Source organism: Musca autumnalis, unplaced genomic scaffold, assembly GCF_047663935.1.
Source record: "Musca autumnalis isolate F117 unplaced genomic scaffold, ASM4766393v1 scaffold_5, whole genome shotgun sequence".
In the NCBI taxonomy this organism is placed as follows: domain Eukaryota; kingdom Metazoa; phylum Arthropoda; class Insecta; order Diptera; family Muscidae; genus Musca; species Musca autumnalis.
In genome coordinates this window covers 148,731,267-148,745,016 of record NW_027412088.1, presented here as the reverse complement: position 1 = coordinate 148,745,016, position 13,750 = coordinate 148,731,267, and the positions used below count along the sequence as shown (strand labels likewise).

Below are 13,750 nucleotides of genomic sequence, written 5' to 3'. Positions count from 1 at the left end.
TATAACATCCGTTAAGTGCAATGGCTGCAAAAACTGGTGCCATATGAGGAGAGAGATTGTCAACCCAGCGACAGCTGTATCAACCGGAAGTTTTTTCCACAGGTGAGCAAAATATGCCGGCAACTTTGCTCGCCATCCTTCTAATTCGAGCCGGCATTGAGCAAAACCCCGGTCCATCGATCTGGATTTGTTCAGTGTGCAATAGGCGTATTGCGGCAAACTCCCCGTCAGTTAGATGTAACGTCTGCAGAAACTGGTGCCACCTGAGGAGGTGCTCAGGTCTCACCACACACCGCCACTGGTCACAACGATACATTGCCAGCTGCTGTCAGCAGCCAACAACATCGAGCACGCCGTCCCCTGCACCTCAGAGCAATTCCAACCGCTCGCAGCAAACTGTTCAGCCTGTTCAATGGTTCTGTTCAGTATGCAGAGGTGTAATCCGGGATAATATAACATCCGTTAAGTGCAATGGCTGCAAAAACTGGTGCCATATGAGGAGATGTACCACCTTGCGTAATCACAGGGACTGGAGTCCCAGGTTCATAGCCGCATGCTGCTCCAACATCCGTGCAGCAAGGACTAGCACTTCCGCTAGGTATTCATCCAGTACTGCGACTAGCACTCCGTCTAGTATTCCATCCAGCAGTGCCAGTTCTAGTGTCCAAACTAGTAGCGCATCTAGCTATTCAACTAGCTATTCTTCCAGTGCCACACTTCCATCCAGTGGCGCATCTACTAGTTATTCTACTAGTATTCGTTCCGGCTCCAATATTCCATCTAATGGTAGCCATATTCCAGCTAGTTATTCTACTAGCAGTTCGTCCAGTACCACTATTCCATCTGTTGGTACATATACTAGTTTCCAATCTAGTATTTCTGCTAGTTCTCCTGCTATTCCTTCCCGTGGTACTACAGCTAGCATTCCGACTAGTTTGTCATTCAGTAGTATCCCTACTAGTATCCTCGCTAGTAGTGCGACTAGCATTCCGCCTAGTCATCCAGATCCAGTGAACCGCGCCAATCTCCATTCCAGACAACAGCAAAGCAGTGATCCTTCCATCCAACAGTCTCAGCAAAGGCACCCACAGCAGCAATTAGTGCAGGGTGGTGACTCGATGGCCTCATTCCAAATCATGCAGTTCAACTGCAATGGTTTAAGGAATAAGGTTATTGACATCACTAATTTCATGCACGACAATAACATCTTAATTGCTGCTCTCCAGGAGACGAAGTTGACCAGTAATTGTTCCCTCTCGTCCTCAGGGAATTATAACATCATCAGACGAGATAGGGAAAGGGATCATGGAGGTGGCCTCGCATTTATCATCCAGCGAGACGTCAGATACACTCTGACGCCGCCTCCTGTTCCCCCCCGTTTCGATCCTTTCCTTGAGGTCATGAGCATCTCAGTTCATTCCGATGATTCTGATATCGAGATCATCAATGTATACATTCCGCCCGTCAACAGCATTGGGGCAAGTTATCACCCTAGCATAATTCATCTGCTTCAAGGGGATAACCGAATTGTTCTTGGCGATTTCAATGCTCATCACGAGATATGGCACTCCCAGTTGCCGAACGATCCACGCGGTATTCGTATTGCGGACCAGATAGACGAATCCGACTTCGCATCCATCAATGAGGAATCCTCCACTAGAATTACAGCCAGATGCTCGAGTTCTCCGGACATTTCCATCGTTAGTCCCTCGCTCCTTCCTTTCGCATCTTGGCAAACAAAAGTCGCGCTAAATTCCGACCACATTCCAATCTTGGTCACAGTGGAGAAACCTAGCGATTTCGTTGAGCCCGACAAGCGCACATTCGTGAACTACAATAAAGCCAACTGGCATGGCTTCACGAATTTCATTGACGACTCCTTACGTCACTTGCCGCCGCCCTCATGTGCCAGAAAGGGTGAGAGAACACTAAGGGAAGTAATCCTCAAGGCGGCAAAGCGCTTTATTCCAGCGGGCAGAATTCCTCTCATGAGACCAAATTATCCATCCAGGGCATCCCGTTTGGCACAACAGCGCGATCAAATACGTGTCGATGACCCAGCTGACGAACGAATTGGGCAATTGAACGCGGAAATTGAGAACCTGGTTCTCGAACACAGGCGTTCCAAGTGGATTCAAGATCTCGACCACTGCTCAATTAATTCCAAGCAACTTTGGTCCACAATTAAAAATCTATCTGGTTCCAACAAGAATAGAAATCTCCCTGCTATAGCCTTCAATAACATTACATATTCCGATGCCAAAAAGTGTGCAACACAGTTCTGCCGCCAATTCATTGAGCATCCATCTTCGCAGAGCAGGTCCAGGCGAGCCGTTTTCCGGAGATGCAAGTCACTAAAGCGTGATTCGCAGCCCATCTCCTTCACATCCAGTGAAGTCGAGAGAATTATCTCCAAATCCAAACCATCTAAAGCCCTTGGGCCAGACGGCATATCCATGGTAATGTTAAAGAAGTTGGGAGCAGTAGGTTTGAGCTACTTGACAAAGGTCCTGGAACTATCAATTTCCCAATTGGTAATTCCTGACGTTTGGAAAGTGGCTCGCATAATTCCTATTCTAAAGCCAGACAAATCCGCTACAAATGGGGAATCCTACCGCCCGATCTCCATGCTTTCACCAGTAGCAAAGGTTTTAGAGTCCCTATTGCTCCCATCCCTGAAACAGCATTTCCACCTTGCCTCCCACCAACATGGTTTCAGGGAAGCTCATAGCACAACCACGGCTTTGCAAGAGATAACCACAAAGATTGCGAACGGCCTAAATCAGCTACGACCACCCAAACGGACCATTGTGGCAGCGCTTGACCTGTCCAAGGCGTTTGACACGGTCGACCATTCCATGCTGATTTCTGACGTCATGAATTCCACCCTTCCCAATGACGCCAAGCGTTGGATTGCCAATTACCTTAATGGTAGGCAAGCCTTCGTTGAATTCCGAGGCCAAAAATCCAAATTCCGCAAGATTAAAATGGGAGTACCCCAAGGTGGAGTGCTATCCCCCATTTTATTCAACATCTATCTTGCTAATCTCCCTCCTCCGCCAGCAGATATTTCGGTGGTATCGTATGCTGATGACTGCACCATAATTTCATCTGGTGTTGACATCGACGACGTAAGCGCTAGAATTTCCAACTACCTAGCCACCATCACAAATTTCTTCCGGGAGCGCAATCTTCAGCTATCCCCTACAAAGTCCTCAGTGTCCTTATTCACTTCCTGGACGAAGGAAGTTAACAACCAGCTTGATGTATTTGTCGAAGGCAGGCGTATCCCCACTGTTCATAGTCCAAAGATCCTTGGGGTAGTTTTCGACAATCTTCTCCACTTCTCTTCGCACGCCACCTACATCAACCAGAAAGTGAAATCCAGGAACAAAGTCCTTAAAGCTTTAGCTGGCACCTCCTGGGGCAGAGATAAGGAGACATTGATAACGACCTATAAGGCCATCGGTCGGTCTGTCTTCAATTATGCTGCCCCGGTTTGGACTTCCTTCCTGAGTGACACCCAATGGAGAATCCTGCAGACGACGCAAAATAATGCTCTCCGAATTGCTACGGGTTGCGTCCAGATGTCACAGGTGGATCATCTTCATGAGGAGACCAGGATGCTGTCAGTCAGGCAACATAATGTGTTGCTGACTAGACAGTTCCTGCTGGCTAGCCATCAGCCGAGTCACCCCAACCATCACGTAGTGATGGAAGATCCACCACCTAGACGCATCCGTAAGGACTTCAGGTGTTACCGTGATGACATCCAAGACGTCATTCCATCGGACGTCAACCGATTGTCTTACACGGACTCCCTGAGCATTGTGCACCAACGGGCGGTCTCCGAAGCCATAAGTGTGTACAAAAACAATAAAGTCCTAAATCAACATCCTCCAGCAATTTCGGATAGTGAGAGGCTTCTTCCAAGGCAAACTCGTTCCATACTGGCACAACTTAGGTCTGGTTACAGTAGCATTCTCAATTCCTACAGAGAACGCATTGTTCCCGGTACCATAAACAGGTGCCCCTCCTGCCATCAGAGCCCTCACGATACTTCACATCTATTCAACTGTCCGTCCGCCCCCACAAATCTAACTCCTGTTGATTTGTGGTCACATCCAATTGAAGTAGCACAATTCCTTCAATTGCCAACATCAAATCCTATTCACACAACTGATTAATAATATATTCCATTTCCTTTTCTCGTTCCATTCTTCCTTTATAATTTTCAGGAAAGAGCTTCCGAATACAACCGAACTGTTACAATAACCTACGTTACATCGTTGCAAAGGTGATATTTTCTACTTTCATCAGCAGGTTTTGCTTTTGATGTACCCCTTATAGAAGCGGAGATATTCGCATTGAAAAAAACGTTGACTTTTTCTCCAAATAAGTTGTTTGCCCATTCCGACCCCCTGAATATTATCCGACCATCACCAAAATCAATAGGCTTCTTCCTCTGTAGAACTCCCATTAACCCCCTAAATGTCGTGACGATCCGATCAAAACTGCGACCTGTAGCGTGATTACAAAGAAATGAAAAAATGGGATGTATTAACGACTACTGCGATATCTCCGTTATTTGGCCACCTACGCCAACCTACTTTGCATCATTGTAAAGATGGGATTTTCTACTTCCATCGTCAGACTTCGTTTTTGGAAGGTCCCCAACCAAAGCTCTCATATTCGTCATTATAATTAAAATCGCAAAAATGAAAAGTTGTGTTCTATTAGCGGCTATTGCGATATCTTCGTTGTTTGACCACCTACAACAACCTACTTTACATCGTTGCAAAGGCGATATTTTCTACTTTCATTAGCAGGTTTTGCTTTTGGCATACCCGCTACAGAAGCTGAGATATTCGGTTTGGAAAAAACATTGTCTTTTTCTCCAAAACAGTTTTTTGCTCATTCCGACCCCTAAATATTATCCGACCATCACCAAAATAAATAGGCTTCTTCCCCTGCGGGACCCCCATCAAATCCCATAATTTGGTGACGATCCGATCAAAATTACGACCTGTAGCGTGATTTCTTTAAAAGTGGAAAAATGGGATGTATTACCGACTATTGTGATATCTCCGTTATTTGGCCACCTACGCTAACCTACTTTACATCATTGTAAAGACAGGATTTTCTACTTTCATAGCCATGTTTTGTTTTTGGAAAGTATCCAACAAAAGCTGTGTTATTCGTCATTAGAATTAAAATCGAATAAATGAAAAGTTGGTTTCTATAAGCGACTATTGCGATATCTTCGTTGTTTGGCCACCTACGACAACCTACCATACATCGCTGTAAAGGTGATATTTTCTGCTTTCATTAGCAGGCTTTGCCTTTAATATACCCATTAAAGATACGGAGATATTCGCTTTGAAATAAAACGTTGACTTTTTCCGCAAATAAGTTTTTTGCCCATTCCGACCCCTGAATATTATCCGACCATCACCAAAATCAATAGGCTTCTTCCTCTCCGGGACCCTCATCAACATCCAAAATTTGGTGACGATCCGATCAAAATTGCGACCTGTAGCGTGATTACAAGGTTTAGATGGACAGACGGACGGAAGGACGGACACACATAGCCAGATCGATTCAGCTCGTCGAGACATTCATTTTGGTATATCGACACCTCCAAATAATAGTATGCTAAGTCTAAAAAGTGAGTTTTGCAGGAGAAGCTCTCAAAGTGTGGACATTTTTTTGAACTTCAGTACTATGCTAAGTCAACATTTGTTTATAACTTCTGTTCGGATTGTCCGATTATTACCAAAATTTGACAGAATTTAAGTTAAAGGACGTTCGACACCTCCAAATAATAGTTTGCTAATTCTGAACAGTGAGTTTTACAGGACAAGCTCTAAAAGTTTGGAAATTTCTTTGACCTTCAGTACTATGCTAAGTAAATATTTGTTTATAACTTCTGTTCGGATTGTCCGATTATTACCAAAATTTGACAGAATTTAAGTTAAAGGTCGTTAAATATAAAAATGTAAAGAACTCGAAAACATGCTAAGTCGACTTAGCATACTATTGTTTGGAGGCGTCGATATATAAGTATGGGTCTACGACCATTATTTCGATGCGTTGCAAACTTTTTGGCCAAACCCCACATAGTGGTGTAGTCCGGAGTCCCCAACAAATGCTGTGCTATTCGCCATTATTATTAAAATCGCAAAAACGAGAAGTTGTGTTTTAATAGCGGCTATTGCGATATCTTGATTGTTTTACCACCTACGACAACCTACGTTACATCGTTGCAAAGGTGATATTTTCTACTTTCATCAGCAGGTTTTGCTTTTGATGTACCCCTTATAGAAGCGGAGATATTCGCATTGAAAAAAACGTTGACTTTTTCTCCAAATAAGTTGTTTGCCCATTCCGACCCCCTGAATATTATCCGACCATCACCAAAATCAATAGGCTTCTTCCTCTGTAGAACTCCCATTAACCCCCAAAATGTCGTGACGATCCGATCAAAATTGCGACCTGTAGCGTGATTACAAAGAAATGAAAAAATGGGATGTATTAACGACTACTGCGATATCTCCGTTATTTGGCCACCTACGCCAACCTACTTTGCATCATTGTAAAGATGGGATTTTCTACTTCCATCGTCAGACTTCGTTTTTGGAAGGTCCCCAACCAAAGCTCTCATATTCGTCATTATAATTAAAATCGCAAAAATGAAAAGTTGTGTTCTATTAGCGGCTATTGCGATATCTTCTTTGTTTGACCACCTACAACAACCTACTTTACATCGTTGCAAAGGCGATATTTTCTACTTTCATTAGCAGGTTTTGCTTTTGGCATACCCGCTACACAAGCTGAGATATTCGGTTTGGAAAAAACATTGTCTTTTTCTCCAAAACAGTTTTTTGCTCATTCCGACCCCTAAATATTATCCGACCATCACCAAAATAAATAGGCTACTTCCCCTGCGGGACCCCCATCAACACCCATAATTTGTTGACGATCCGATCAAAATTACGACCTGTAGCGTGATTTCTTTAAAAGTGGAAAAATGGGATGTATTACCGACTATTGTGATATCTCCGTTATTTGGCCACCTACGCTAACCTACTTTACATCATTGTAAAGACAGGATTTTCTACTTTCATAGCCATGTTTTGTTTTTGGAAAGTATCCAACAAAAGCTGTGTTATTCGTCATTAGAATTAAAATCGAATAAATGAAAAGTTGGGTTCTATAAGCGACTATTGCGATATCTTCGTTGTTTGACCACCTACGACAACCTACCATACATCGCTGTAAAGGTGATATTTTCTGCTTTCATTAGCAGGCTTTGCCTTTAATATACCCATTAAAGATACGGAGATATTCGCTATGAAATAAAACGTTGACCTTTTTCGCAAATAAGTTTTTTGCCCATTCCGACCCCTGAATATTATCCGACCATCACCAAAATCAATAGGCTTCTTCCTCTCCGGGACCCTCATCAACATCCAAAATTTGGTGACGATCCGATCAAAATTGCGACCTGTAGCGTGATTACAAGGTTTAGATGGACAGACGGACGGACGGACGGACACACGTAGCCAGATCGATTCAGCTCGTCGAGACATTCATTTTGGTATATATAAGTATGGGTCTACGACCATTATTTCGATGCGTTACAAACTTTTTGGCCAAAACCAACTTATAATACCCTCCGCACATAGTGGTGTAGGGCATGGTAGAACAAATACAAGGTAAAGTTAATACTACAACAAATACAACTCGAACAACAACCACAAAGGAATTTGTTTTTGTTTGTAACGTTACTGCCAGTTGTATTTGTAAACAAAACAAGGAAATGTCTATAAATTATTGGAATTTAAAAAACTAATAATTTTTCACATTTGGTTGAATATTTTGGAAAACATGAAAGAAAATTCGTTACATTTTCAATTTTTATGTTTCCACATCATTCCACTAAAAGCATAAATTCTCGCAGAAAGTAGAATTCTTGCAGAAAAGTTTGGGGTCGCTGGAAATTCATAGAAAAAGGAGAAGCTGTTTCAATGGTTTGTTTTAGAAATCAAAGAAGCACATGTTTATTAGGGCTTTATTTTTTTAAATTTTAACAAAATACCTCACATATTAACAAACGTTGTATCGCCTCTACAAGCGGTGATTTACTGCGCGGCTTATCGTCTGAACTTGGAGGAGGTTACATATCATTGATATGAAGAAGTCTTTCTGGGAAATGGTTTTTTCCGAATGATATATTTTTTTTCTCAAAAAATATATGTCCCTAATGTACATCGAAATAGAAATGAATGTATAAAATGTCATATAAAATTTGACACTAACACTACAACCCAGTTCAGTCAGCTGGGTATTGCTGCTACCTTTTCTTGTTCTACCATGGGTGTAGGGTATAAATATGCATTTTAATATATTTAGGATTAAATCCATTTCACTGCAATAGAATATTCTCAGTCTTGCTTTGTAAATTATATGTTTATGTAATTCGTATACACTTTTCTTTAATACGATTATTGAAAATGTTTTGATCTGTTTGATTTATAAAATATATTCCGTACAAATTGTATTATAAAATATTCTACTTTAAAAAAGATATTCTGATATTGTACATTTTAGTTTCTGGCAGGACTAGTACGAATCGGAAAGTAATTTTTTTACAAATTACTTTTAAAAGATAAATAAATTGTAAACGCCATCAAAGTGGGATGATATCAACATTTGGTTCTTATTGGGTGGAGTCCATAGTTTTGCGGGTAGACTTTCTGCGTTGGTTGTCTATCCAGGTCTTCAACTGTGGTCCTGATCTGTTCCTTAAAACAATGTTGCTTTCTACAGCTTGTTTGCACATTTTAAGTGATGGTAAAGATGACAATGCATGAATATCTCCAAAATATGTACTAACAGCATCGATTTCATCTTGGCTCCACCTCGTGCGTTTTGTTTTTCCAAAAGGAGATCCTGCAAGGAGGAAGTAAAATTGTTATTTTAAATTATTAATATACTAATACTAATATCTACTATACTAATATACTAAATTAATATTATATTGTTACGGAATTAGATTTAACTAATCTCCGTGTAGACGTTGTTTTATTCCCCAGTACGATTTGTACCAAATAAAACAGGGTTCGTTTTAGATTACGTTTCTACAATGCTTTATTTACTTTATTACACTTATTCGGAACCGACTTTAATTACTAAGCACACAGCAAGTCTCTAGTTAGCACACAGCTATTCTTTAACCGATCTGTTCAGCTCAATGCTTAAAACACAACTCAACTCATCATTGCCAGTTTCCCTGTATTTATACCCCAAAATCTCCCTGTTCTAGAGTCCTCTAGAACACATATGGCAACACCTCGAATCTGTGCAGCGAACACACAGACGCACATTCGCACTAAGCGAACAACCATACTCACATAAATACATGGGGGGAATACAATTGGACGACAAGCACAGTAATGACGTAACTACAACAACAAACAAATGCAAGAAATAAAGAAGTGACAAACTAAACAATAATTACATGACTATGGAAAAACAAAATAAAAGCACATTAATGAAAGGTAAAGAACTAGAATGATGAAGAGAGTTCTACACGGTAGTTGTTGTTGCTTAAATAAAGTAACTGCGTAATAAAAACTTTACGTTACAATTCAAATTTTTAAATTAACGGAAATTAAACTAAACTACATTACATTCGTAACAATATTCTATTCTACCTCCATATCTAAATTAGGAAATTTTCCTTGCCGAAATTGTCAGTTTGTTGGTTAAATGAAAATTGTCGAAAGGAAAATATGGACTACCATTCTCGAGCATTTTACTTACTGCTTCTACGTTTCTTCTTTACTTTAGCAACATCAGTTTCCCAGTTTTCAAAATTATCTTCATCTTTGCTAGAAGTATCTGATTCTTCGCTTAAACTGTTATTATCATGAATAGCGGAGGTGCCAGCTACATTGCTTATATTTAATCCATCCAGAAGTACCTGATTCGTCGTTTATATTATCGTGTCGTATTGAGTCACTAGAAGTACCAGCTTCATTGTTTATATTCTTCCCATCAAAAGTACCTGTATCGTTTATGTTATGGAGTTGTTTCTTGCATCCAGAAGCGGATAACAAAAGTTTTGATACTGTAGTGATTTCAGCAACAGGTACGGCAACTCGGTAGATATTTTTGTGGAATACTTTGTGATGCCCCGAAAAGTTCGCCAGCCTATCAACTGTGGACTCTTCTACATTTAACAACGCGGCATATGTTGCCAATCTTGTGTAGAGCCCTTTGCATTGTGGACAACAAATGTAGTCATCAGGATCTCGCTTTGAGTTTTTCTGCCGCCGTCTTGCTACAATCAAAACCCCAGTGTTTAGCTCATTGCTCGTCTACACAACACGATGTTTTCTGATATTTTTAATCGGTTTTTGTTTATCTTAGGAAGAGCCATAGCTTGTCTTACTAGATTTTCATTTGAATGTTTAAGAAACAAATGTCTAGATATTTTTGTTTGTAAGGTTTTACAATACATGCAGAAGTTCTTTTTACGTTTTTGTGATGATGGTGGAACATGTAATAAGCCAACTTGTAAAGGGTCAACGTTTGATTGTATAGTGGAACTTACGTTTTGGCTGACATTTTACAAGGATGTATCATCCGGCCGATATTCAGATACAGATGTCTCATTGTTTTTTGTTTCAGTGGAATTCAAAGTGTTTTGTACGTCCTTCGAATTTATAAAGGTATTTTTACTCAAAGAGTTTGTATCATCATTTTCGCTAGAGGAATGTTCCTCACTTGAGGATTCATCACTGCTGTTATTATTTAATAGCTTGTCCCACGATGACTCCGATGTGTTGTGAAGATCTGCAGGTGGATGAATTGTACTGCTAGTTATAACATCTGTTACCGCTTGTTGCGATTCTCCTAGAGGTGATTGGTCTTGACTATTATTTAGGGAATTAAAGTTGTCTGGAGGCTGGTGCTTTTTATTTGAATGTCGCAAGACTAGAATTTTTAACTCCTTGTTTTATTGCAGAAGTTATGTAAAGCAAAAGATTCATCACTAAATTCATCATCATTGCAAGAACTTTCTGGAGGACAAATGGCACTACTTGTTGTATCCGTGGTGGTTTGTTCCGTTTTTTCTGGAGGGATGTGGCCAATGTTTTTTAAACGTTCAATATTTTTTTGACGATGAATTATTTTTAGTGATTATATCTTAAGAGTGCGGAGCATCTTTTGTAGGTTTTAAAATGTTATCATTTTTGTTTGCTACATTTGTAATAATTTTGTAAGATAAAGGTACTACTGCCGGCTCATTATTGTTAAATGTTAATTTTTAATTTTCTCCTGGAATATTGATATTATTTGATTTTTCTGTAGTTTCAGGCAAACTTGTTGAACTTGTTTGATATATATCTGACTCACAGTTAAGATGTTGGTCGATAATCGTTGAGTCAAGTTGTTCTTTTTTCTTTCTTTTTAATTCAAGGAGTTCTACTTTATTATCTAGAGAAAAAAAGTTCGTTATTTTTGTATCAATATTTTCATACAAACATAAGCCCTGTTCCTGAACTAAAAAGTTTTTACAATTTTTACCACTTTTACACATTTTGCGTTCCCGTACACAAAATTTGTATGAAAATCGTTTACGACTTTTACAACTTTTACCACTTTATAAAGTACGGGAACAGACCAATACAGTGAGTGTCAAAAATATTGGTTTTAAGGTTACCAATATCATATCGAAATTCATTATAAAAAATTTTAGGCTACCCTAAAATATATACACTAATATACAATCGATAACGAATTTGAATATGTAGAACCAAATCTTAAATTCAAAGACAATTTGAAGTGAGCTTACCATTAGTTGTTATCAATTCTGCTGCATACGTGCCACCGTTGTATTTTACAACGCATTCCCTGCCATTGATGTCTCATATGGTTTTTGAGTTAACCACATAAAATTCGTCGTCGTAAAATGTGACTAACGAAAACATTGTAGTGCTGAAAAAATTGTGAATATTATTAATCAGACAAAACACATTTGTGATATTTCACACAAAGGACAATGCTTTTATAAATAACACTTCATCTTAAAATGTTTGATTATGAAATTATTTTTTACATTTCCATAACTAAAACAAACATATTAAGATGAAATATTCTTTATAACAGCATTGGAATACGTGGCAAAATTGCAAGACAATCATTTGTTTTGTCATACGGATTTTGCAATCGATGAAAATATCAGTTAAAATGTTGTTTTGGATTAAAATGTTTACATACTTACAGGTTATAATTACGTAAAACAAACCAGGACCAATATGTAGGACAAATCCAATTGATGAAACACCCAATAATTCTTCAAAATTTCCACTGTTTGCAATTCGCATGTATAGCTTTATAAAATGTTGGCCACTTTCAACTGATTTAAATTGTTGTTAATAATAAAATTGCTGAAAAAGAAAAATAGTAAATTAATGAACTATTTTTAAATATCTAAAATAAAATACTTTATGTGTGCTTTACATAAAATTTAGTAACTTATCGATTGTTTTTTTTAATTAATTGGTAACTCCATCTCCAACGCATGTAGATTTTTAAAATTCGTACAATGAATGAATGAATGAATGATTATGAAATTATTTTTTTACAGCAATTCCATAACTAAAACAGTTTCAATCGTTCATCTTTGCCAATTTATCGAGTTGTACGAATTGTAAAAAATCTACATACGTTGGAGATAAAATTAACAATTAATTTTTACAACATATTCCAATGCTTTTATAAATAATACTTCAACTTAAAATGTTTGATTATGAAATTATTTTTTATAATTCCATAACTAAAACAAACGTTTTAAGATGAAATATTCTTTATAACAGCATTGGAATACGTGGCAAAAATGGCAAGACAATCATTTGTTTTGTCTTACGGATTTTGCAGTCGATGAAAATATCAGTTAAAATGTTGTTTTGGATTAAAATGTTTACATACTTACAAGTTATAAATACGCAAAGCAAACCAGGACCAATATGTAGGACAAATTCAATTGATGAAACACCCAATAATTCTTCAAAATTTCACTGTTTGCAATTCGCATGTATAGCTTTATAAAATGTTGGCCACTTTCCACTGATTTAAATTGTTGCTAATAATAAAATTGCTGAAAAAGAAAAATAATAAATTAATTAACTATTTTTAAATATCTAAAGTAAAATATTTTATGCGTGCTTTACATAAAATTTAGTACGTTATCGATTGTTTTTTTTTGTATATATATAATTGGTAATTTTATCTCCAACGCATGTAGGTTTTAAAAATTCGTAAGTGATTTTTTAAAGTACACCTCCCAATGCCAGTTACCTTTCCACCATCACACATGATAAGCAAAAGGCTAACGGTACTATAACGATCGAAATGCCGGAGTATGTGTGTGGGCTTGCGCGCATTATTTCAATTTGTTCGTTTCTGCACCGTTATCGTTTTTTCTACTGCATGTGTGGTGGAGGAGGGGTAGCTGGGATTATATAGCGTCCCTTACAATTCACACCTTGACAAACTTCTGTTATCCAACCAAAATATCTGTATTCCAAAAAAGTGGACTCTTGCAGGTTTAGGGAAAGATAAATAAATGACAATTACGCACAATGTGACTATTTGTTCGTGTGTAGCTGAGAATTTCAACGACAATTAAATTTTGAAGACTGAAAAAATTGCCAGAGTGTGTTAATAGTAAGGCGCC

At 38.5% G+C, this 13,750-nt stretch overlaps 1 protein-coding gene across 1 annotated transcript; it reads left to right on the top strand.

Annotated features, from left to right (window-relative positions):
* The first annotated feature begins 494 nt into the window (after nt 1–494).
* On the top strand, nt 495–3,613 carry LOC141386790 (probable RNA-directed DNA polymerase from transposon BS). Its single transcript, XM_073955703.1, has 2 exons — nt 495–3,468; nt 3,588–3,613. Exons 1-2 carry the CDS (start codon nt 495–497, stop codon nt 3,611–3,613), a joined length of 3,000 nt encoding a protein of 999 aa, XP_073811804.1.
* The last annotated feature ends 10,137 nt before the right edge of the window (nt 3,614–13,750 follow it).